Source organism: Acomys minous (assembly GCF_964271855.1).
Source record: "Acomys minous genome assembly, chromosome: 2".
Classification (NCBI taxonomy): Eukaryota; Metazoa; Chordata; class Mammalia; order Rodentia; family Muridae; genus Acomys; species Acomys minous.
This window is the reverse complement of record NC_140484.1, coordinates 19,175,542-19,202,558: the sequence shown is the minus strand read 5'-3', so window position 1 is coordinate 19,202,558 and position 27,017 is coordinate 19,175,542. Positions and strand designations below refer to the sequence as shown.

Below are 27,017 nucleotides of genomic sequence, written 5' to 3'. Positions count from 1 at the left end.
TTTCTTTGGCCTGGAACTCTGCGTTTCTCCCCATCACTAACCAGGGAGCAAGGAAAGCAGGGAGGTTGCTGGTATTTTAAAGATGAGATGCTGGATTACTGGAGACTCTCGAGGTCAAGGTCAAGAGAACATCTCCCTGCTGAGAAGGGTACAGAGACTAAAAGGGACAGATGGTACCCAGGCCAGAGGAACAAGACCAATTCCAAAGCCAGGCTGCCTGACAAGGGTACTGCTGGCAAACCTTGGATGTTACGAAGTGGAGGATAGAACTCAGTTGTCACCAATCTGACCTGCCAGTTGGACATGTAAGACACAGCATCAAAACAGCAGTCAGCAGAGAGGTGGAGAGTGGCCCTCCAGAAGTCCCCTGCCCAGTCTGCTGCACTCCTGGGACTCGCTAAGCTTCTGTGTTGACTGCCAAAGGCGTGAGCGTGCTCTGCCTCTGCTCCTGCTGGCGTGGAAAATGTCCCTCACTTCGGTGGCTTCTGACTGAAATGCTCTATCAGCTCAGGAAAGCCAAGACTGCCATCTTCTCTTCATCATTAAACCCCAAGATGTGGGTGTGGCAGCCACAGAAACAACTGTAAGGCTTGTCACAAATGGAGAGTGAGGGCTGGAGATGTAGGTGACGGGGAGAGCCCTTGCCTAGCATGTACGTGACACTTGGTTTAGTCCCCAGCACTGAAGAAAAGCAGTGGAGGGAAGATGGCGGAAGAGGAGGGGAGACCAGAACTGTGGGGTGTGGGGAAGGGAAGAGAGAGAATATGAACGAAGGCTGAGGCACTCTGCCCTGGAACTGGAAGGCTCGGAGTTCAGGAAGAGTCTTGCCAATGCGTCCAGGAGCCTGGCTCACCTGTGCTGACTCTGCCCTTGCCCTGTCTTCATCTGCTTCAGAGCAGGTCGGCCATCCACACAGTGGCCTTTCTAGTCCTTTCCACTTCTGGTCTGAGTGCCCCTCATTTTACTCGTGAGGAACAGGTTTGGAGGTTTCCTTTCAGTCCAAAGTCATGACTAGACAAAGCAGCTAGAGACTTGATCACAAAAGCCACCCACCTCAGGTCTAAAGGCCACTGTCCTTGAGGAAACAGCTCTCTAAGGAAGCTAAATACCTATGAGACCTATCAAAGTTGAGGGCAGTGCCCTGTGGCCTCAGAAACTGGGCTTGCGGAAGAGAGAGTGCCCAGTGGGCGGAGTGAGCAGCAAAGGCCCCAGGCCTGTACCCTAAGCAGAAGGAGGAAGGGGGTGGCAGCAGGACCAAGCGTGGGATCGCCTATGTCCCCACAGAAGGGAACTGAACCATCCACCTCCTGCCTCCCAAAGGAATCACTGAATGAGGCCAGACCTGGGGTGGTTTGCCCTAGGCAGAAGTGGAACATTCTAGAAGCTTTCCTATACCTGGAAGAAGACAGGGCAGTTAGATGAGCTTCTGGAGTGTCAGGGCACAACTCTCAAGTTCCTGGAAGTCTTGAGGTAGCAGTGAGTGGATTCTAGAGTGGAGCTAGCCTGGAACTCACCATCTAGCCTAGGCTTCTATGTAGCCAAGAACTTCTGTCTTGGTCGTCTAGGAACTGAGACTATAAGTGTGAGCCATTATGTCAAGCTCAATGCAATATGTATTACCCTTAAAGGTCTCTCTGATTGGATGGAAGTCTTGCTCCATTGGTGAACTCCATACCTGGCACCATTATCAGACAAAGGACTATGGCTAGGCAGGTTATGAGACCCAGGGTAGAAGCTCCTACTATCCTTCCGCTAAACAGACACACTAGCAAACGACGTCCTGAGGACGTACCGTCAGAGCCACAGATTAGTGCATCTCTCAAGCTTCACCAGACACGAGTCTATTTGCAGTAGACGGTGATAAACATAGACCCACAACAGAACAGAGAAAAGAGACTTGGGAATGCTCAACCCTAAATGGAACAAGGCTCGGGAATCATGGAAGAGGGGGCAGGAAAAAATGTAAGAGCCAGAGGTAGAGGATGACTACCGGCAACAATGTCTTCATCCAAATCCCACCCCCCTGCCCCGTGTGTGTGTGTGTGTGTGTGTGTGTGTGTGTGTGTGTGTGTGTGTTTAAACTCTTTAAATAAAAATAAGAACAAACCATCTCTTCTGCTGGGCTTTTTATGATTTGCCACCATCACCCCACCACCCCATCTCAGTTTACCAGATTTAAAGGCACATTTTCAGTGTGTAAACTACACCACATCCCCAGGGCATGATGAGACCATGGAGCAGGGGCCAGGGCACAGGGTGCTTCTCCACCTCTGTTGCTTCTGGGTGGGAGATTATGGTAACAATGGGGATTGGATTGGAACAGACTGAGCTGGGACAAGTCTTCCGTGATAGTGTCAAAGCACATAACCGCCAAGTCCTCCCCTTCAACAAAGACTGAGGCTGTGGAATAAATGAGCCAGCCAGGCCGGCATCCTTCCACTTGGACTTCGACCCAGTCACTCTGCAGTGAGGTCAAATGGAGAAAAAAAAGGACTCTTTTTGCTGATTTAGGTCCAGCCCTCTCATTAGCACAAAAAGCACTTGCTTTTGAATTTTAATTTCTCTAGAATTAATGCTTTCCAGGGTTGGGGCTGTAGCTCAGTTGGTAGAGTGCTCGCCTCACAGGCACAAAGTCCTGGGTTCCATCCTCAGCACTGGGTAAGAGCAGCTGCCTAGAGGTAAAGGCAGGAGGACCCCAAGTTCAAGGTCATCTTCATCTGCATTGAAGGCACTGATGTCCTGCATCTTCATCTGCTTGAAGCCACCCTGGACTGCAGGAGGACACTATGTCTCCAACTGGTTGTGGTGGTGGTGGTGGGGTGGTGGTGCTGATGGTGGTGCTGATGTGGTGGTGATGGTGGTGCTGATGTGGTGGTGATGGTGGTGCTGATGTGGTGGTGATGGTGGTGCTGATGTGGTGGTGATGGTGGTGTGGTGGTGGTGGTGGTGTGGTGGTGGTGCTGATGGTGGTGCTGATGTGGTGGTGATGGTGGTGCTGATGTGGTGGTGATGGTGGTGCTGATGTGGTGGTGATGGTGGTGTGGTGGTGGTGGTGGTGTGGTGGTGGTGGTGGTGTGGTGGTGGTGGTGGTTGTGATAGTGGTGGGGGTGAGGGGGTGGTGATCGTGTGGTGTGGTGGTGGTGGTGGTGGGATGGTGGTAGTGGTGGGGGGGGTGGTGATGGGGTGGTGGTGATGGGGTGGTGGTGGTGATGGTGGTGCTGTGGTGGTGGTGTGGTGAACATGGTGACAATGAGGAGGAGGAAGAGGAAAAGGATAGTAATACAATGTTTTTCTCCTCTTGACAATGAAAAAAGAAACAAACAAATAAACAAGTCTTCCTGTGATCTCTAGTCAGGAACATAAGACACAAACCGAAGTTCTTTGGAAAGGGACATCTGTGGCTCGTTCCTCTCTTGCTGAAAACAAAATCATCAAACTTTATAGCAAGACTGAATCCCCACAGTCTCAACCACACTTTAAAAATAACAGAAAACTTGCAAATCATAAAAACACTTTTTAAAAAGTTTGTTCAGCGTTAGTAATTGGATGACAAAATTTTAACATCTCTCTCTAAAATATAAGCTTAGTATTTCTCAAATGATCATCTTGGGTAACCTGTACTATCATACCTTTTATCCAGATGAGAAAAGTTGAGTCTCTGGCTAAGAAGATGGCTCAGTGGGCAAAGTGAGTTCCTAGAACCCATATAAAAGCTGCACCGTGGCTTCTACCACATACACAGTCACTGCACTATGGCTTCACCACATATACAGTCACTGCACAATGGCTTCACCACGCACACGGACACTGCACTATGGCATTACCACACACACAGTCACTGCACCCTGGCTTCCCTGCATACATGGTCACTGCACCCTGCCTTCACTGCATACATGGTCACTGTACCCTGCCTTCACTGCATACGTGGTCACTGCACCCTGCCTTCACTGCATACATGATCACTGCACCCTGGCTTCACTGCATACACAGACACTGTACCTTGCCTTCACTGCATACATGGCCACTGCACCCTGGCTTCACTGCATACATGGCCACTGCACCCTGGCTTCACTGCATACATGGCCACTGCACCCTGGCTTCACTGCATACATGGTCACTGCACCCTGCCTTCACTGCATACATGATCACTGCACCCTGCCTTCACTGCATACATGGACACTGCACCCTGGCTTCACTGCATACATGGACACTGCACCCTGCCTTCACTGCATACATGGCCACTGCACCCTGGCTTCTCTGCATACATGGCCACTGCACCCTGGCTTCCCTGCATACATAGTCACTGCACCCTGCCTTCACTGCATACATGGTCACTGCACCCTGGCTTCACTGTATACATGGTCACTGCACCCTGCCTTCACTGCATACATGGTCACTGCACCCTGCCTTCACTGCATACATGGTCACTGCACCCTGCCTTCACTGCATACACAGACACTGTACCTTGCCTTCACTGCATACATGGCCACTGCACCCTGGCTTCACTGCATACACGGCCACTGCACCCTGGCTTCACTGCATACACAGCCACTGCACCCTGGCTTCACTGCATACATGGACACTGCACCCTGCCTTCACTGCATACATGGACACTGCACCCTGGCTTCACTGCATACATGGTCACTGCATCCTGCCTTCACTGCATACATGGTCACTGCACCCTGCCTTCACTGCATACATGGTCACTGTACCCTGGCTTCACTGCATACATGGCCACTGCACTCTGCCTTCACTGCATACATGGCCACTGCACCCTGGCTTCACTGCATACATGGCCACTGCACCCTGCCTTCACTGCGTCACAGTCACTGCACCCTGGCTTTACCACGTACATGGTCACTTGTTCCTTTAGAAATGCACTGGGGAGCCTCACATTCTCTTCCACCATCAAATAGATGGTGCTGATCTGCAAAGGACACACTGGTGGGAGCCCAGGGGACAGTCACTAAGGTCTGTGGTGAGTGTTCAAATGGCCAGTTATCCACAGCCGTCCCTGAGGGAACAACTGAGGTTGGTTTCACACGAAGGCATGCTGGCTGTGAAAGATGCTATTAGAAACCATCAATAAATGGGTTCCGGCTCTCTCTTACGCCACTTACGGTAGGAACCTGCCCCAAAATGATTTCTCATCCTTTGTTTCCTGTAAATGAAGGTGCAACTTGTAGGGATTGGTTTGTGTTTTCTGGTCGCCTGTCATGGTATAAGACCTTGGGTCCTCAGGTGCTGAAACCAAATTCAATATTATCTGAGACAACCGAAGATGAATGGCAGTGGGGCACCTTGGCACAGCTGCGTGGCCTGTGCTGTGCATCTGGCCCTGTAAAATATGGCTCTTTGTGGCTACTCATTTTCTTCCACACTTCCTTCCCCCACCTCCCATCTCATAGGAACTGAAAGGGAAAAGGCCGGCTATAAACCAGCCATCAAACCCTCACCACGTAAGCTGCCCGCTTGAGAAATGAGCAACTGCGCACAGCTCTACCGGTCACTGAGCCTGAGCCCAAGGCTGTACCTAATTCATCCCATACCCGTGCCGACAAATGACCGCACGCGGCAGGCTGGTAATAACTTAGCTGGGTGAGTGAATCCGCCATGCGTCCAGAAGCCCAGCCCAGATCCCTCCAACTGGAGTAGCCTCTCAGCCAGCTGCAAGCTGGGGGTTGTCCCCAGGCTTCCCATCACCCGTCGCCTTCAGGGAATTCCCATGGCCTTTCAGAGGGATGTGCACCATGGGAAACTGGAAGTCCTGGGGGGGGGGGGCCGGGTCTAAGGCCAGCTGCTACTTTGCAAACACCAACTGGAGGTCGCATTAAGGATTCACACCATGGCCCAGAGCCTTGGAGGAGGGGCCCACAGTGTCTCCATCAGTTGGGGGGTGGGGGTGGATCTGTCTCTTCTTTCTTAAGCATTTCTAAGAGCTCTGAAGAAGAGAGCCAATCACATGCACTAAGACAAATAAATAAAAAAAAGTTGCTTTGTTGTGGTTGTTGTTTTAAAGAGTATTAACATGATCAAAAAACAGTTGGTGCATGACGCGGAGAAGCAAACCCTTCACTGACAAGCAAGCTCACTGTTCTGGACTCCAGGACGCCTCGGGTTGTCTGGGGAACCCCACGGAAGCCATAAAAGTCCAAATACAAACTGTGAAATGGCTTCCTCCAAAAGCCCCAGGCAATAAATACTGTCCCCTTTGGGAGGTGACATGCTCAAAGGGTCTTTGTGGAAATGGTGTGTAGAGCTCCTGGGTCTCCCCACCCTGAGGAGCCTATTCGCAGAGCTTGTGTGAGTCCCAGCGGGGACACAGGGACTCCCCAGATCAGGACAGCCTCTGAGAGGTGAGGTTCTGCCCTTCCCCATCCCCTTCGTCCCTGCCGGGTTTTTGTTGTTGTTTTGTTTTTTCCCTGAGCCTCTGCCTGCTTTCATTCCTTGAGCACCACAGAGCAGCACTGCTCCTTCCTTCCAGCCATCACTCATCCTGGCCACATCTCCAGGAGCTGTGACATCTCTGGCTTTGGCCCTGGGGAGGGTGACAGTGGTGCCTGTCTCCTTGCCAAGGAGGATGTCACACCACCAAAATTTATGCACCAGTTTTCCTTGTACCAGCTTTTCCCAGGTTACCTCCCCGCCCATTACTACCTCATTAGTTGCCATGTGTTCCCCCTAACTGTCGCCAGCCCACACTGTCTCTTTGTTGGCCTTGCAGCACCCGGCCAGCCCCTCCCCAACAAGAGATGCAGCTTAAACTTCTCATTGTGAGATGTTTCCTCCTCCTCCTACTCCATCCTCCCTCCCTGCTGCAAGCCAGAAAGGGACTCTGCTCTGTTTGGACAGTACAAGTGAGCCCCAGACTCGCCTGGAGCCCCAGGTTCTGGAGAACCAACCCTTCCTTATTGATAGTCCATCAACAGCTTTCTTTCCTGACCCTTTCCTGCTTGGCCTCTGAGGTCTGCCCACAGACGTGCCTTTGTGGGAAGATCCCCGGGTGCAGAAATCAGGCTCCTAAAAACAAGGGCATCAACTTCAAAAGGGGAATGAGTCAGTGTGCAGGGGGACAAGTGGGAGGGGCCAGGCAACTGCGCATTCAGCCTGCACTGTGGGGCCAGACACACCTCCTGGGGCGCGCTGCGGCAGAGCCACCCCCTCTGTCCCACTCTCAAATCGATTCATTGATATTCTTGTGTCAAACAAGAAATAGAATGCAGGGTCTGGTAAATCTTTTGCTCAACAGTTTGTTAGAGCCGTCTTGCTGGAGGGGAGCTTCCAAGCCTGAGGCTTGGGTGGGGGGGGGGGGGGATCCCATGCTCCATCCACCTGCCAGTGTCACAGCACAATCAGAGGGAGGCCACACTCTGCTCCCAAATGCTCCCCTTGCTAAGTGGCTGTGGTCGCGAACACCCTAAAGCTGTCATCCCCGGGCTTCCAGATCTCCCAAACACATACTGACAGAAATGGACGAAATGGACACAGCTGCTGTTTGATCCCTTCCAGTGATGAGGGCGGAGTAGACAGCCCACCACCCCACGTCAGCCAGTGCCCTCGGGCACAGAAACCACTGCCCCAAACCTCCTGCCCACTGTGCTCAGCTTCCGGAACAAATCGGCTCCCTCATCCTCGAGACAACTCTTCACATGGCTTTGAAATTTGCTTGCAGGTTCATCTGTATTTTCTTTTCATCACACCAAACAGCCCTAGGCCTGCAACTACACCCCACGTGAAATACTTTCCAGATGGTTCCCAATGTTTGCCTCTCTCCTCCAGAGCACAAACACCCACAACCAAGCAGATCCGAGTGCCTGACACTGTCCTGTGGGCATGTTTGCAGCAGTTCCTTTAATGTCTGACAAAATAGACTTCAAGGAAAAACCAGTCAGGAGAGAGAGTTATTTAATGCTGATTAAGGGAGTGATTTATCAAGAGGACATCACAGGTCCAGACATATGCACCAAACACAGGTCAATCCTATTTCATAAAACAAACATTACAAGAAGAAAGTCACAGATCAACCTTAACATGGGAATCAATTGTGGGGACTTCAACACCTCACTCTCACCAACAGACAAGATATCACAACAACAAAAACAGATAGCGAAGCATAGTACTAACGACATCCTAGGTCAAGTGAACTTAACAGACATCTACAGACCATTCCAGGCCAGCACTGTGGAGTACAAATTCTTCTCAGCAGCTCAGCACCTTCTCTAAAATAAATCATGTACTGGGACACAAAACAAGTCTCAAAAACACAGGATAAATGAAATCACTTCTCCTACTCTACTGACCATAATCAAATCAACAGCAAGCAAAACTAGAAAAAGAAAATTCCACAAACTCATGGAGATCAAATAACACGGCATTGAATGAAGAAATCCTAGAATTAAAAGCAAATGAAGACACAACATACCAAAAGCTAAAGGAGCCCTAAGAGGGAAGTTCATACCTATAAGCATCTACATTAAAAGATCAGAAATATGGTTCAGTGGGTAAAGGTGCTTGCTGCAAAATATTCTTACCTGAGTTTAATCCCCAGGCCTGAAACAATTGCCAAAAATTGGTGCTCTGACCTCGGCACACATGCAATGGCATCCATGCCCTAACACACACACACACACACACATACACACACACACACACATACACACACACACACACACACGTGCATACATGCACAAAATGAAAATAAATTTTTAAATGTATTAAATCAGAAAGACTTAAAATAAACAACTTAATAATGACTTTATCCCTGAATGGGTGGGTGGGATAGGGAGCATGCCTTTAATTCCAGTACTCAGGAGGCAGAGGCAGGTGGATCTCTGTGAGTTTGAGGTCAGCTTGGTCTACAGAGTGAAATCCAAGACAGGCAGGGCTACACAGAGAAATTATGCCTTGAAAAAAAAGAAAAGAACAAAACAAAACAAAAATGACCTATGGCTTTGGAAAAATAAGTACAAACCAAAGCCAACAATGTCAGACGTAAATAATTAAGAGCCAAACAGAAATTGTTTAAGTAGAAATTTTAAAAACTTGGGGCTGGAGAGACAGCTCAGTGGTTAAGAACGCCGCCTGTTCTTCCAAAGGTCCTGAGTTCAATTCCCAGCAACCACATGGTGGTTCACACCCATCCATAATGTGATCTAATACCCTCTTCTGGTGTGCAGGTGTACATGCAGACAGAACTCTGTATGCATAATAATAAATAAATAAATCTTTTTTAAAAATCAAAAAATGCAAAGAATCAATGAAACTATTAGACAAATTGACGAAAAGAGAAAGAGAGAGCACCAAGATCAGTAAAATTAGAGATGAAAATAGACACATTACAACAGATACCAAAACATTCAGAAAATGACAAAACATGCCTTAAAATTATATTCCACTAAAATCCAAAAGAAAATGAGACTTTCCCAGGGTATAGGACCTACCAAAGTTAAACCAAGATGAGAGTCTTAAAAGTTTAAGCAGATCTAAAACAAGAAACCATATTTAAATCCTCCCTACTGAAAAAGTCCATGAGGTTGGGTGGGGTGGTTCAGTACATAGCATTTGTTACGCAATAGAGGGGACCTGAGTTCAAATCCACAGGATGCATACAAAAGACAGACATGGTAGCACATGTCTGTAATCCCAGTGTTCCTATGAGAAGATGGAAACTGAAATCACATAAGATACCCTGCCTCAAACAAGATGGGAAGCAAGAACTGATACCCACGATGTCCTCTCATATCTACGCAGACTAATAAAAACATTTTATTATTTGTGTGTACACACTGGTGTTCACAAATATGACCATATACATAACACACACACACCACAATTTTGTTAGCAAAATAAATAAAATAAAAAAATAAGTCTAGGCTCAGAAAGCTTCACTGCAGAATCCTATCAGGACTTTAAAGAAGAACTAGTACCAATCCTTTTCAAAGTAATCCATAAACTAGACACAGAAGGAATGTTTCCAAACTCCTCAGTTCACAGGGCTAGCCAGGACCCTGAAACTCAAACTAGACAGGCACAGCAAAAACAGTAAGATTATACAATAATCGCTTTAATAGGCATAGATGTGAAAACTCTCAGTAAAATATTTGCAAGCTGGATTCATGAGCATGTCTTTAAGAAGCCGTAAAAACAGAAGAGGGGCCAGCAGAGAAGAGTGCAGGACCAGCAGGAGTAGGCGTGGGCAGACCAGGATAATGCCCATGGGGTGAAGATGATCAAAATACATTACGCCGGTGTATGAAAATGTCACGATGAAACCCACCATTATGTATAATTGATGTATGCTAATAAAAACATTTTTAAAGCACAGGCAGATCTTAACCACGGAAGGAAAAATGCACGGAGTTGATGTCCTTGAAGAAAAGCGTGTCTCCGGGTCCATTAAACTGTGACAAGGCACCATGGGAAAACTGGCTCACAGCCATCTTCAGCTCAAGAGTCATGAATACTAACAAGTTACAAATTGTCTCATTAAAATGTGAAGAAAAAAAAATATCTCTAGATGGAGCATCGCCCATTGCAATCCCAGGGCTAGGAAAGCTAAAACAAGGAGGATCAGGAGTTTGAGGCCAACCTCAGCAACTCAGGGAGACCCTGTTTCAAAACGGAAAAGCTGGGATGTACAAGATGGCTGCATGGGTAAAAAGCGCTAAAAAGCAAGCACTGCAGAAACCGTGGTCCATTTACACTACGGAATACTACTCGCCTATTAAAAACAAGGAAATCTTGAAGATTTTCAGGCAAATGGATGGAACTAGAAATGATCATCCTCAGTGAGGTAACCCAGACCCAGAAAGACACACATGGTATGTACTCACTTATAAGTGGACATTAGCCCTTATTATAAGTGGATATTCAGGATGTCCTCTGAAAGACTCCACCCAGCGGGGGATCAGAACAGATGCCAGGACTCACTGCTGGATTCCAGGAGAGAGTGGTATGGAAGAATGGGGTGATGGAAGGACCCAGAGGGTTCAGGAGCCCCACAAGGAGGAGACCATCAAGTCTGGAACATCTGGACCCAGGGACCCTGCACAAACTGTTGCACCAACCAAGGACAATGCATGCAGTGAACCTAGACCCCCTGTTCAGATCTAGCCAATCAACAGCTCACTCTCCACGGTTGTGTGGAGAGCAGGGAATTGCCTCTGACATGAACTCTGGTGCCTCCCATTTGGTGGGGAAGCCTGGCAGCACACAGAGGAAGAGGAAGCAGGCTAGCTAGATGAAAGCTGATAGGCTGTGGTCATATGGACTGGGAAGAGGTCCCCTTCTGTCAGAGGTCTAGGGGAGGGGAATAGGATGGGAGGGTGGGAGAGGGAGGGAGGGTGGGGATGGGAAGATAACAATTGGGATGTAATCTGAATAAATTATAATAAAAATTTTAAAACTCCATATGCATACTGCAGCATGGGCACCTACATCTCACACACACACACACACACACACACACACACACACACACACACACACACAACACCACCACCATCACCACCACCACCAAAATAATACTTTTTATTTATTTATTTATTTTTAATTAAAAAAACTCACAGCTCATACCAAAGTCTGAGAGTTCTGCTAGGAAGCTATTGCCATGTCACCTCACAAGGCTACTGTTGCCTCACAGACTCTGGTGGCTCTAGCCTGACAGTGACTGTCTTTTAGCAAGCCCTGGCACCATATCTGATCTGACCCGTGAGGCCCACTGTTGCACACTGGGTCTGTGTGGGGGTCAGCTCCAGCTAGCCTACTCTGTCAAGATCCTGAAAAAGATGGTGCCAAAGAGCCAGGGACTTGAGGGTGACTGAACTAGTTTTCACTGTCCCTTTTCCCAACCTGCACCTCCAAGGCTACTTGTAAGAACAGAGACACTCTAGGGTCCTAGAATCGGCGAGAAGGGCAGAAAAACCTGATAATCTCCACCCACAGGCAAACCCTGTGTGAGACTCTGTTCAACTGGTGAGGAAAGAGGGCTCCAGATTATAAAAGAAGAAGAAGAAAAAAGAGCTCTAACTGAAGTTCCATGGCTGCTAACGACACAGATCGGCAGCACACCCGAAGGTCCATCTGCAGCTGGGTGGAGAACAAGAAGGTAGAATATTCCAGCAGCGGAGCTTTATCCAGTCAGTAAAAAGAAGAAATTTTGGTACAATATAGTTGGACCTCAAAAAAAAAAATGCTATCCTGAGGTAAATAAGCCATTCAGATGCAAAAACCGTTAAGTCCATTTATGTGACATAAGACAGGCAAATCCTTGAAAACAGAAAGCAGAACAGAGGTGGGGGCAGGGAGGTAGAGCTGCTGTTTAAGGAGACAGGTTTTGGGAGACTGTGTCCAGGCATAGACAGCAGTGGTGGTTGCGCAACAGAGTGAGTGCAGTTAATGCCACCGGCTAGTGGCATTCTCTGTGGCTAAGACCATCACTGTATAGACTTTACCACAGTGCGCGTCATAAAGGAACAAGGGGACACCAAGGAAACAATAAGCAATTCTCCCTATGGAAGGAAGGACTGAAGAAACCTGACAGGAGAGGCCGGCTCAGGCCGCTGAGGGACAGGTTTGTGAGGCAGAGCTATGGGTCAGTGACCGTCCCACCCTGTCTCAGGTGCAGGAAGCTGGGGAGAGGAGATTTTACAGGAAGGTCTAATCACCCTGTTCTCCCAGAACATTCTGTGTCTCCCGCTGCCTACCACTAACTCCAGGTTCATCCTTCTAGAACATTTTAAGTCTGAATCCACCTCTGCTGGTTCCCAGGGGACCTCTGCACAACACCCAGGGGCAGTGGGGGTCCTGCTCATGGGGCAGCTGAATTTCCCGTCTTATGTCTCTGAGGCCAGTTCCTCCACCCCCTGTGCTACCTACTTAAACCCACCTTCCTAGAAATCTCGGGAGCAACCTCTTCTAACTGCTCTCCCATTTCCCCGGTTTTCTGTGATGGAGCTGGGTGGCCTGGTGAGCCAATGTGCCCATCCTGTCATGCACTGCCCACCCCCGCTTCCACAGCCAGATCTGCCAACAATCAGTGATGCCACCCTGTGCTTAACCCGGTGAGCCTCAGTTCCCCCACCGTAAGACATGGGGTTGCAAGGCACTGTAACAACAAAAGCAGAAATGGTTTTGCAAGTGTCTGGCATGTAAGGCCGAACAGATTGTTATATAACAACTACATGTTGCAATGCTATTAAAATTAATTTTTTTTAAAAAAAGCATTTTACGTATGTGCTGAAGAGATGGCTCAGTCAATAAAATGCCTGCCACACAAGCTTGAGGACCTGAGCTCTGATCTCCAGGGCCCTCATGGAAAGCCAGGAACACCAGCAACACATCTGTAACCACAGCCCTGGGGGTGAGAGGGCTGGGAAGGGGGACAAGGACAGGTGAATACCTGGAACTCATTGGCCAGCCAGTCTAGGTGACTAGCGCAGTCTAAATTCAATGAAAAACACTGTCTCAAAAACTAACCGAGAGGGAGAGCAATGAGAAAGATAGCTGTCCTCAGCCCTGGCCCCCATAAACACACACATCCACATGTGCGTACACCAGCACCCACGAGACAGAAGCAGGAGGCTAGTCCGTAAGTTCAAGACCAGTGTGGTCTATAAACTAAGTTCCAAGCCAGCTATGGCTATATAGTGAGATTAGTGAAACTCTGTTGGGGGTTTGGTTTGGTTTGGTTTGGGTTTTTGGTTTGTTCGTTTGTCTTGGTTTTGGTTTTGCCACTAAGTTTGTGTTTATTTGCTTCAAAGACATGGATACCCTTAACAGCCTAGATTCTCCTGTGCCAATATGAATCACTGTTCCTCCAACTTACTCAATCATGATGTCCTTCAGTGTTAAACCTCTACGAAATATGTTTACTTATTAATGCATGCTCCTATTACCATCTTTTCTGTCTCTCATACGTTCATCCTGACTGAAGTCTCCCCTCTATCTACTCTTCCCAGTCCTGGTGCCCACCCCGCCCACCTCCTCTCTTCCCCGGATCACCTCATTCTGTTTCCCTTCAGAAAAGAACAGGCCTCCCAGGGGTCTGCACTGAACACAGCACAGGTTACCAAGGCTGGACAAGGCAACCCAGTAGGAGGAAAAGGGCCCGGAGAGCAGGCCGCAGAGTCAGAGACACCCCCACTCCCACGGGTAGTCCCACAAGAACATCCAGCTACACAGCCATATGTATGGAGAGGACCTTGAGACCCTGTCTTAACAGCAATCCCCCTCAATTTAAAAAAAAATTTTTTTTTCATGCTAGCTGAAACTTTCTTAAACGCCTTCCTTGGTAGAACAACTCTTTGTCCATTAACTGCGTTTCTCTATTTTCTCAAAGTTCTCTATCCTATTAAAATCATGTGTGCAGACTCCAAAGTATAAGAGAAACGCCCGCCACTCCCTAGTTCCTCCCAAACAGGCCCTGCCTGTGTGCACACCTCCCTGCTTTGTCTTCTCTGGCTTAAGAATTCTATCTGCCCTATACTGCTCCGTACAGTGCTGTAACTATGCGAGCACCGGCACCCAGCATTTACTGGGCATCCTTATAGGATTACCATGAAGCTCTTTTGGGGCAACTTGGCTGTTCATAACTGTGAAGACCAGCATGGTTCTGAGCCAGTTTGGGGCTGGGCTGGGTCCAGAAGTGTGAGCCATCCATGCTGAGCGCAGAGGCATGCTTGGCATGCATGCTTGGCATGCGGCTGTCAGTATGAGGCTGGCTGCCCTGCCCTTTTCTCAGAAGCCCCTGTTCCAGCCCAGTGGGATGCTGGCCTTTTTCTCTCCCTCCTTGACAGCAGGAACAGATTTAATGATTGGAAGGCACTTTGCAAATCCAGAGCATTCAGTACTTGCTAACTCATGACCCCAGACTGTGCTCTGCGCGGCTAGAAAGGCGCTGCGTCTGCTCTCAGGGCTAGTATCCTCAGCTCTCACTCCAGCCAGGCTGGGCAGAAGCAAATACCCAACAGGGGTCTCCACCTGGGTCCCCCCACAAGCACACTGGAGAGCAAGACCTCCCTAAGCAAGAACCAAAGAAAAAGAATGTGATAATGTTGCAACTAGGGGCCCAACTGCCCCAACTAACTCAGGATTCGTGATGACCTTGACCCTGAAAACCTACATCATTAAACACACACACACACACACACACACACACACACACACACACACACACACACACACACACACATACCTCACTCTAGTTTAGGCACAGAGAGTTTAGCAGTAAGAGCATGGATTTGGGGTCAGATGGGCCTGAGTCCAAACATAAATTCTCATGCCTCTTGTTTGAGATTGGACCAACCACCTAACACTAAACCCAGAAGGTATTTGAACAGACTCTCTGAAGAAAAAAATAATAATTTGTAAATGGGCAAAAAAGTTTGGGAGATAGGACTACCTACAGCTCCCTGAGGCTGGTTGGAGTTTTTTGTTGGTAGTGGGTTTTGGGGGGGGGGTTGTTTTTTTGTTTGATTGGTTTGTTTTGGGTTTTTGATTTTGTAGCTCTGGCTGCCCTGAACTCACTATATAGACCAAGTTTCCCTTGAACGCACAGAGATCCACCTGCCTCTGCCTGGGATGTGCCAGGATTAAAGGGTGCACCACTACTGGTGTTTTTGTTTGTATGATTTTTGTTTTTGTTTTTTTAAATTCTGTTTCGGTTTTTATTGTGTCTGTGTACAATCTATGAGTATAAGCTCACATCATGGCATGTGTGTGGAGATCAGAGGACCACTTTTCAGGAGGAGTCAGTTCTTTCCTTCTCCACTGTGTTCCAGGTCAGCTTGGTTATCCAGTTTGCACAGACCAGCACCTTTCCCGACTGACCCATCTCACAGGCACTCCCGGAGCTTTACGGTTCATGAGAATGTGCTAGAATCAGGAAAGTCCCCTAGAGATGACTTTGCTTGGCCAGCTTTCCCTAATCATCTAAGCAAGGCCACTTCTGTCGTTAGCACCTTGAGCCCCTCACAGGCTTCCTTTCTCTGGACAAAGCTCGGGAAGTTTCTGAAGAGAGGGATGTTAAGGTATTGATGGACACCTAGCAAGAACCCCTGGGGGCAGCACAGACAGGAAGGAGGCTCCATCAGAGCTGGGGGCCACCTGGGAGCCCCACTTCCCACACAGCAGTCTGCGTCTTCCCAGAAGCTGAACAAGCTCAGCGGCTCTGCCTCCTGGCCTGGACGTGTGGCACTAGCGAGGTCACCTTCTGCTTCGGGTAATTTCCCTTGGAGGCGAGACAGATCCATTCTGTACAGCTATTCGTTTCAGCGGAGTAGCCTCCTGCCTCTGGTGGGGGCTGGGCCCTGGCGGGAAGAGAGGCTTTGTTCTTCTGACCAGTGCTGACAGTTTAATTAAACCCAGCTTGAGATGGGGTCATGGGGGTCAGGCATTCTTCCACAGGGCTGCGCAGGCTCGCAGCCTGGCTCCCACCACCAGGGCCTTGTTAATGAGTTATGGTGGTCCTTTATGACAGGGCTAGATACACACACATGGGAAGTAGATGCCCTGGGCTGTCTCAATCACCACCTGCCCCTCCCAAGTCTGCAGAAATCTGCAGAGACCCTGCAGAAGTCAGTCTGGTCCAGATGCATACGGGCTTCAAGGCTAAGCAGAAGCCCAGAGAACCTCAGTGTCCAAAGATGTGGATGAGTAAAGGATGCAGCCAGTCAGAGAAGAACTTCCTGTCTGTCAGAGCTGGAGAGACAGAGACTAGGGTGCGGATCAGCACCTGGCCCACCTAGCCAAGTGAAGTCTGGGCCTAGCCAAGTGAAGTCTGGGACTGGCCACTCTAGAGTTTTTATCAGAATTTAAACATGTCCCTCTAGCTCCACGCCTCGGGCCTGAGCCCATGTGAAAGGCCATGAAAATGACATTTCCACATCCTCTGAGGACTGAATGGCAAGTGAAAAGTTGGTCCCAAACCTGGGTAACCTGCCTCCAGGGTGTAGCTGTCCCCATTGGAGACTCAGACGTATCACCTGATGTCTGCCCTCCACTGAGAGCTTTCAGACAGCTCCTATGGTGGAGTGTCACCTCCTGGGCAGATGGACATGTTTGTTGCATCAATGTGACTATCTATCAAAGTTAGACCAACCCCGCAGGCCTGCAGGAGGCCCACAAAGAACTTTGGATGAAGGAGTGAGTGGGAGCAGATGGAGGAAGAGGTGGGTGAAGGGTAGTGGGGAGCTGGGGGGCAGAGGGGATCTAGGAGGGTCCCCATAGATGGCTGGTAAGGGGAAATAGCAGGGGCTAAGGGGTGGGTGTTATAAGATGAACTCTAACTGCAGGCAGAGCAGGTTCAAATTTGGCTCAGCCTTTGGACGTGTCTCAAGCTCTCTGACCTTGAATAATTTCATCCATAAAAAAAGGGACGTGCTGACTGACCTCACACGGATGTTTTACTACTGAGGCCAGATTGTGTTGCAAAGCTGTGCCTGCGTGACCCAGCATTGTGTGGCCTTCCATTTTCTTTGACGGTTGCTATCAAGGCCATGGTGTCTGAAATCTTTCTTGTCGTTTCTGGGAGATGGAGAGGGTGGAAGGCTGTAGACTCCCTTCTGCAGAGAATAACTCACATGACAAGAATGCTTTCTTCTGTAAGGGAGCCAGAGAGCTGTGGGGGGTGGCTCAACGGGTAAAGAACTTGCCATGCACTCACTCATGAGGACACAAGTTCAGATCTCCAGCACCCATGTAAACACTGGGCAGGTGTGGAGGCCCACCTATAATCCCCTGGGAGGTAGAAACAGGAGGTCCCTGGAGCACACTGGCTCGCTAGACTAACCAAGGCCACTTGATGAGGCCCATGTTCAGCAAGAGACCCTGCCTTGATATGAAAGATGGAAATAACAGAGCAAGATGCTCAGCGTTGACTTCCAGCCTCCGCACTTTGCATGCACACTAGTGCACATGTACCCCCACACAAAGGTACGCCCCAACACATGCACACAGGCCACACACACATGCACTGTAAAACATAATAATAAAATAAAGAGGAGAGAAGTGCCAAGGAAAGGTCCCAGGCCCCCTGGGTCGGGGGAATAAAGACTTTACCTACAATCTGAGGGCACTAAGAACTCTGACCTGAGCAGCACCGCCTACATGCTCTCCGCTGCCTTCCCCTCCACTACTCAAAAATGTGGCCAAGAGCACTGTCCCAAGCCAAGCAGTAGACCAGACCAGCCTCCACAGCCTTTCTGGGAGTTTCTGCAGGGGGACCAAATGCCTGCTTTTCAAAACAAACATTTAGCCAGGTGTGGTGGTGCATACCTTTAATCCCAGCACTCGAGAGGTAGAGAGGCAGGTGGATCACTGTGAGTTCGAGGCCAGCCTGGTCTACAAAGTGAGTCCAGGACAGCCAGGGCTACACAAAGAAACCCTGTCTCAGAAAAAAAAATTTAACTGAGTGAAACAAAAGCTGAACTGAAGACAGGTCCCTGAGTAGTGAAGAGATGATTGTAAGATTCTGGGCTAGACCAGGCTGAGTGTCCAGAGACGAGGGGAACCCAGACTGAGGCTACAAAGGATGCTCAGTTGGTGTCTCTCTGAGGCTGGAGTCAGTTGGTCCCCTCCAAAGCGATCCCAGCATTGGACACCCCATATTTCCCTATAGCTGCCATGTGCTGCGGTATTAATGCTGAGGCCCAAAGGCTTTCCACCTCTCTTTGACCTCACAACAGCCATGGCAAGGAGACATTATTTTGTTCACACAGAAGAGCAGCTGGATCCATGGTGCTAAAGCAAGCCTCCCTACATCTCTGGCACTAGATATTTGCTCAGGATGTTATGGCCGCGGGCCGGGAACCTTGGGCTTTCTTGTGTGCTAGGCAAGCTGCCTCCCCAGCCCACCAGCATCAGTTTTAACTCAGACACAGGGGCTTTTCCTTTACTGTTCAAAGCTGGCAGGTCTCCTACCATAAATACAACACGTCCTTCCCAAAGAACATCTGGGAAGCACAAAAGAAAGAACTCACCCTCAGTCAATCCCTGCTAGGATTCTGCAGTCATTTTCCATGCATTATTTAGAGTAATTTAGGGAATCAATACTACTCTGGCTTTTGATATCACAAACACTACATTATTTGACATCTCCCATGAAGGCCATTTCCGAGGATTGCTTAAGTATTCCATCAAGCAGATATGCTGGAATTTGCCTCACCAACCCCCTGATAACATTAAGGTTATTTCCATGTTCCCTTCAATATTCTAACTATCGCTGCGGCGTGCGTACTTAAGCGTGGGCTTTCTCTCCCTGGGGTAGACCCTCAGCGTCCCAGAGCCCTTACATGCAGCTGCTCTGTGAACCAAAGCAGAGGGCTTCCTTGGGAATAGGCACTGTGCATTTGGAAGGAATGGATAAGCTATCCCGACACCAGGGGGACTGCTAGTGTAGAACAAACAGTAGACGGATTTAACTTCTGGAAGCCGCACAGACAAGATCGACTGAACCACGGGCTGTGCCACCTGCGCTCCCTAGCTACGCCTTTCCCCAGCACACCTGGTCTCTCTCGAGCCCACGGCCACGCTGATTAGCAAAGCGTCTGCATGGAAGTCTTTCATTTCCTCCAGATGGAAAGGCTTAGTAACGGATCCCTCCAAAGCAATGGGAAAGTCGATGGAGGGACCAGAAACGTGGCCCTGCTGTTGGTCCTAGCAGGCCTTCTTAAGGAATGTCGTGGACCTACAGCTGAGGAGGCAGATCCAAGTTATCACTGTACCAGCTGACCCCACACGCCCTGGCCACAGTCTGGCCTAAGTCAGGCTAATCAAATTCCTGTCCCCCAAACTCTGGAAGAAGGACCCAAGATCCTATGGGAGATCCCATCTATGTGGTTCCAAGAAGTAGGGGGAAGGGTCAACACTGTGGCCAATGCAAATGGTTGATACAGTGAAGTCATAATCACCAAGGAGCCCAGGATGGTGGTACAGGGAGAAAGAAGCAGGACAACCAGGTGGATCGAAAGAACTAGAAACACCCGTTTATCTCAGTTGCTGTGGGGGATAGCTGCACCTTAGCTCCCGTCCTGGGCAGTCTAGGAACTTGATGGTCATACTTTGCATACCCACCCCACCTTCACCCCTCCCAGGCCTCAGGGTAGCACGCCTGAGAGCTTCATGGAACTTGGCAGGGAAGTTTGTAGAAGGCAGATGTCCAGGTCAACGGAACAGGATGGGGATGAAGCAAAGGATGGCCGTGAGCAAACTTCTAAACGCTCCCGTATCTGTTCGTGCAGCCGCCTCCACAGTGGCTGGGTGAGCCCAGACAGCAGGAGGGAAGATTTTGCTCAGCAGCCTCCCACAGGAGGTGTCTTTTTCAAGATGGCCTATGCAGGAGGGGCACAGGATGCATTAGACTCCTGTCATGATTTAAAGCCTCTGGGTGATGTCGGCAGGACAGGCATTCTCTGCCTTGCTCACAGAGGAGACTCAGAAATACGGAGGGGCTGAGGTGTCGCTTCATGGTAGAGTGTGTACTCAGCCCACATGAGGCCCAGATTTCCACCCTCAGCACCAAAGAAAAGAGCACAGGACAGAGCTGAAGAAAGGGGCCAGCTATGGCCCTATATAAAAATGTCCTCCGGCCAAACGCAAGGGAGCTGGATGCCTGGAAACCAAGTCAGGAAGCATTCGGATGAGCTGGCTTTAGTTTAGAGCTTAAAAATACCTCCACCCCACCCTCCCACAAGACCTTGAGGCCACTGTCTCCCCAGCCCAGAAGAGTGCCAAGAGCAGGTGTTCTCCGCCTCTTCAGCCTCCTTCCTCCTTGAGTGGATTTCCAGATGCTGGCTTGGTTACAAAGTCTCGTTACTTAATAGTGGTTAAAGTGTGGAAGACCTTTGCTCCAAAATTCCTACTGAAACATGAAACATAGAGCGCGCTGGGCTAGGAGTCAAAGGGGCTTCACATCCACTCCAGGGATACCATTTTGCCTCTCCAACCTTGTCTCCATGATGGTAAAGCTGTGAGACACTGCCTTTCTCACAGCCACATGTGCCAGGGGCGGGCGTTCCTTATAGGGAAACCTGCATTAGTAGGGACATAACAGACGTTCGTGGCAGGGCACCGAGAAAGCACGAGTGCACACCCCAGCTCGGCTGGTAGCTTTCAAAGTTCAAGAAGAAACGCTGGCTTCCAGCAAAGGTACACTGAAAATCCCAGGATCATCTGGCCTTTCATGACTGTTTCCTGGACTGTCTCCATTCCCTGCAGAGGTTCACCTGGGTTATCAAGATTGCTAAAAATCTCCATTAACAGGACTCAAAACTCACCCAACCCAAAATCTGAAACCCTCTAGAAATCTAACAATAGGACATAGTTGTGCTAACTAGTTACAGGATGAAAAATTAAGAAAAAACATGTTATTAGAGAGCAAACGGGAGGCTCAAAGTCAAGAACGCCCTGCTATGCAAGGCAGCAGTCCAATAATGAACTCCCCATGGTAGAGGTAGCCAAGCAAAGACTTAGTTTAGGCTGAGGAGATTCCTTAGTAAGTCTACACACACACACACACACACACACACACACACACACTACACACACACACATACACTTCATCCAAGCCCAGATCCCACAAAGCAGACTAGACTGTAGAATAACTAAAAAACATGCAGGATGATAGAGGGACAATTAACAAGTACCGTTTATACTTGGAAGAAGTGCACTGGCAGCCAATAAAACTATGGCTTTCCATGACTGGCAATAAATACTCTCACAGAGCTCATAATTCTAAAGGTAGACAGAACTTAAAACAAAAGTAGGTATATAAGGGCTTAGCAGAATGAATAAATATTTAACCCAAGACAGGCGCGGTGACACGGGCGTAAGAATGCCCACAGCAGACTGTGGGTGCAATTGCAGGCACGCCCTCCCCCATGACACCCTGCCACCACCAGCAGCCACACATGCAAGTAGATGCACTAGGATTTGTTCAGGCTCCTGCCTGGGGAAGTGTCCCACACAGACTTCCTACAGAAAGGTCTGGCCTTTGACACCCAGAGCCTTTCCTGCCAGCAGGAAGCATGAAGCCAAGGTCAGAGGCACTGACTCAATCCCGCACCCCATACCTCGCACTCCACACCCCGCACCCCGCACCCCGCACCCCGCACCCCGCACCCCGCACCCCGCACCCCGCACCCCGCACCCCGCACCCCGCACCCCCACCCCACACCCGCACCCCCCACACACACACACAGGGTGGGTAGTAACCCGTGTGTGGAACTCACAGTCTGGATAGAGCCTGGTTGTTCTGGAACAGTAGTTCAGGCAGCACCTGCAGCTGGTTGCGATTCAGTCGTCTGGAAGAGGCAAGAGGAGAGGCGGGAGTCACCTGGGTGTTCAGGAGACTGCAGAGGACACTCAGGGAACACCCAAGTCGGAAGAACCTGGATTGAGTCCAAGGAGGACCAGAGTAGAGCTCCAGGGAAGAATCTTCTCTAAGACATGGCTCATCTGTGAGTAGCCACTTGGCCATACTGTACCAGGAGGAAAGGCCCCTCGACTAAACAGCTACAGTGCCCTCCCTTCATTGTTTCCCATCATCCCCTTCATGACCCATCAAGATTGAATCCCAGGACAATCTCAGCTGTGAGTTGAATCTGTGCCCTTATGAAATGCGAGCGAGGTCCTAAGGAGGAAGGGTGGCTGAACATCCCGGGACCTAAGTGAATGCTTCTGTCCACGCTTGCCCAGGCACCATTGGCTTTTGTTTGGTCAGCTGGTTGGGATTTTCTTTTGTTTTTATTTATTTTATTGTTTGCTTTGTTTCCTTATTTTTCTCAAAATGAAAAAAAAGTCTGTTGTTTTATCATTATTATTATTATTGAAAATGAATGCTTTTAGGTGAACATGGAAATGCACGCCTCTAATCCCAGCACTTGGGATGCTGAAGCAGGGGGATCACCAGGAGCTTGAGGATGGTCAAGGCTACATAATGAGTTCCAGCACAACCTGGGACAGACTAAGACTACATCTCAAAAAAGGGGGAAAGATAGATAGATAGATGATAGATAGATAGATAGATGATAGATAATATATAGATAATAGATAGATAGATAGATGATAGATAATAGATAGATAGATAGATAATATATAGATGATAGATAGATAGATAGATGATAGATAGATAGATAGATAGATGATAGATAGATAGATAGACGATAGATAGATAGATAGATAGATAGATAGATAATATATAGATAATAGATAGATAGATAGATAGACAATAGATAGATAGATAGATAGATAGATAATATATAGATAATAGATAGATAGATAGATAGATGATAGATAATAGATAGATAGATAGATAGATAGATAGATAGAAGATAGTAGATAGATAATAGATAGATGATAGATAATATATAGATAATAGATAGATGATAGATAATATATAGATAATAGATAGATAGATGATAGATAATAGATAGATAGATAGATGATAGATAATATATAGATAATAGATAGATAGATAGGCAGACAGACAGACAGATAGATAGATAAGACATGCTTTTAAAGGACAAAACCTCAGATGCTGGACACAGTAGCACACAATTTTAATCCCAGCACTCTGGAAGCAGAAGCAGACAGATCTCTGTAAGTTCAAGGTCAGCCTGGTCTACATAGTGAGTTCCAGGACAGCCAAGGCTACACAGAGAATCCCTGTCTCAAAACACCAAGTAAATATATAAATCAATCAAAATAGGGGGAAATTTCAAATTAAAGGGAAAAAGATACTCAAAACCAGCATATCCCTTTCCCAATAGTTTTTTTTTCCTTGCCAAAGAGTAGAGGTTTTATTTCAGGACTGAGAAGTAAACACAGGCCTTATGTGTGTGAAGAAAGTGCTAGAAAACTGAGCTGCACCCCAGCCATGCTTTTATTTTTAATGCCTATGGTAGTACTTTCATAGTTTTTATTTTTCTAGGGCAGTGGTTCTCAGCCCTCCTAGTGCTGTGGCCCTTTAGCACAGTTCCTGATGTTGTGGTGACCCCCAACCATAAAATTATTTTCATTGTTACTTCATAGCTGTAATTTTGCTACTGTTATGAATCATAATGTAAATATTTGATATGCAGGATATCTGATATACAACCCCTGTGAAAGGATCAGTCATTTGCAAAGAGGTCACAACCCACGGCTTGAGAACCACAGTTCCAGGGGCCAATGAGCGCACCATTGTAGGTCCAGGAGGGAACCACACGTCTGGGTGTGAAATCTGCCTGAGGGGAAGACAGAGAGCAAGAAGGACCCAGGCCTGCTGTGGGAAGACTTCTTGTTCATTTTGAGAAACTTTAGCAGATAATAGTAAATAAATCTTTGAGAGAGAGAGAGAGAGAGAGAGAGAGAGAGAGAGAGAGAGAGAGAGAGACTTTAGCAACAGCAAGGAGTCACCCTGGTGCTTTTTTCACTGCTGAGATGAACCAACTTCTTCTGGAGGGAGAGGAAGAGACTAAACCCCACACAGCCCACAGGAACTCATCCGTGGCTACCTCTTCTGAGCCGTCTTTCATCTGATACATGAGAAAGGCCATTGTCACCACACTGGGGAGTATCATGTTCCAGCACAGGACAGGCATTAGATTTACAGCTTTGGGAGACCAATTGGAAGGACCTGACATTAAAGTGCAGGCTCCTGGGGAAACATATCATTGCCTTGGAAGAAAAGGGACTACCAACGTGATCCTTGCAGCAGCCAGAGCAGACATCAGGGCTCTCCCAGTCTCTTATCCCCAGTCCAATAAATCAATCCCTTATTTACACTGCCTGGTAATTGCTAGGTTTAGTTTTGTTTTGTTTCCCCACTCCCCACCCCCCCCACCCCACCCCCCAACACACACACAAGACTTTCTCATTTTTCTGCCTTCAGTTTTCGAAAACACTCAAAAGGGGGAAGAGGACAGAATTCAAGGACTGATTTAAAGTGGAAAATCAAAGACCGCTAAAGGGATGCGCCACCATCGTAAGAGACACAGGAAACCTCAGGAGGAAAAGAGCAGCTGAGGGCTCCTGTCGTTCTTAGCCTTTCTGAACTCCAGGACAGAGGCTTCCAGATATCACTTCATAGGACGGAAGCAGAGTAAAAGGTGGTCCTCCTCTCAAGTGCGACAACGGCCACTCACCCAAGTTCACACCCTCCTCCTTGCCTCAACCCCACGAGTAAGTGTTTGGTGCTGCCATCTTGCCATATAGCTTGGCGCTTATCAGGCGCCCAAGACTGGCTTGCTGACTTCATTGAGTTGCCCTCTCCAGAGTTGAGGCGCTTATGATGCCAAGAGGGGAGGGGTTTACTCAAATACTCTCTTAGCCTGTGTAGGCTTCCGAAGCTGCAACACGTAGCTCCCATCCCAGATCACCTCCCCTGCAACTGAGCATGCTCCATGACCTCTAAGCAGCAGGTCAGCTCAGGCCATGGCTCAGACCTCATGACCACATCGTTTCACACTCCTACTTCTACATAGACTTTTCCTAACTGCCTGGGAGAGCCAACTATGTCTGCTCTCAAAACCGTTTACACCACAGGTACTCAGAAGTAGGGCTACGTGATTCAATCAATCTCATTCACAAATAAATGAAACGCCACTGGGAAAAGAGTCATCTATATGAAAATTACATTGGCTGCTTTAGAAAGATCTTAGGGAAAAAAAGGAAAGCTGCCAATTGAAGGGCTGTTGAATTCAGTAAAAAAGATTTCATTCTTTGCCCAAATTGCTTCCAAGGTGGTGAAAAAAATCTCATTCTACCTTCAAGAAACCCAAACAAAAAAATCACACAAGGTTTATGTGTGTGGTTTGGGTGAATAAAGCCATGCATACGTCTCATACTAAAAGGAATAGAGAAATTCTTGGGGTGGGGGGAGTGAGACTGGGAAAGGGGCCAATAAATGTACATTTCCATTTTAATTGAAAACGCTATGCTCACAGTCTGAGTGTTTCTATTCTGACTCCCCACTTCCACCAGCTTTCACAAACCGATCCCACTGGTCTCCCACAAATCAGAGCAGATGGCCACTACACTGGCTGCTCACAAAAGGGGTGCACAGTGCATACCTGACACCCCCAGGGATAGAATAACTGCCTGCTGTGAAGGCTGTGGGTGACCCAGCCCAGAGAAACGGAGCTGAAAATGGACAGAAGGGAAAAAAAATCTACAGTGACAAGTCATGAGTGAGAAGGGAAGCCCCTGGCAAGTGTCAGGTGGCAGTAAAAGCTACAATGGGTCATGCCTTGTCAAGTCTAGACCCCCGCCCACCTTCTCTTCTCCTCCAAGGCCTGGCAAAACCAGAGGGGAGGTGGGATGGGTTAGATCCAAGTCAGCCTCAGAGCCAGGTATTTTATTGTAAGAGTTTGAAAGAAAGCAAACACAGAAATGAACATCTGGCCTTGCACTGGATGGCTGACTGCTCAGTTTAAGGCCCTGGGGCGAGGGGAGTAGTCTTCTGAGCCTCAAGAAGGCAATGAGACAAAGCAGGCCCATTTCTATTTGTTTAATGCTTTGTTTTCTTTAACATAAAAATGAAAGGAGAGAGATTAATTAGATCCTGCTCATTAACGGTCTAAGCTTTGAAGACAAAACAATCCAATCCAGTTCTAATCCCTTCTTCTGCACTTGTGGCTTAGCCTCTTAGGCACCTTGGGGTCTCATCTGTGGAATGGCACTTGCAGCAGTGTTATCTCAGGCTTAGATGACATACCCCAGGGCCAAGGGCTTCTTCGCCTAGCATCTGGCAGTGGGAGGCAGGAGCTATTAGCTGTAAGTATTGTAGGAATTCATTGTGAGAATCAAGGGAGAAAGAGAAAGAAGAGACGCACAAAGAATAGAAGTGAAGTATCCCGTTGCCTCACCTCATGGTGTACATAGGAGTTAATGGTCTCAATTGTTTTCCTCCTCTGCTGCTCTCTCCCTCCCTCCCTCTCTCTCTCTCTCTCTCTCTCTCTCTCTCTCTCTCTCTCTCCTCTCTCTCTTTCTCTCTCCCTCTCTCTCTTTCTCTCTCCCCTCTCTCCCTCCCTCTCTCTCTC

The 27,017-nt window shown here is 48.4% G+C and overlaps 1 protein-coding gene across 1 annotated transcript in view; it reads right to left on the bottom strand.

The window, feature by feature from the left end:
• SLIT1 (slit guidance ligand 1) overlaps window positions 1–27,017 on the bottom strand; it is a 153,302-nt gene that overhangs the window by 106,479 nt on the left and 19,806 nt on the right. Inside the window, exon 4 of the mRNA XM_084749405.1 lies at window positions 22,227–22,298. Coding sequence (XP_084605531.1) covers window positions 22,227–22,298 — 72 coding nt within the window. The remainder of the gene's footprint in view (window positions 1–22,226; window positions 22,299–27,017) is intronic.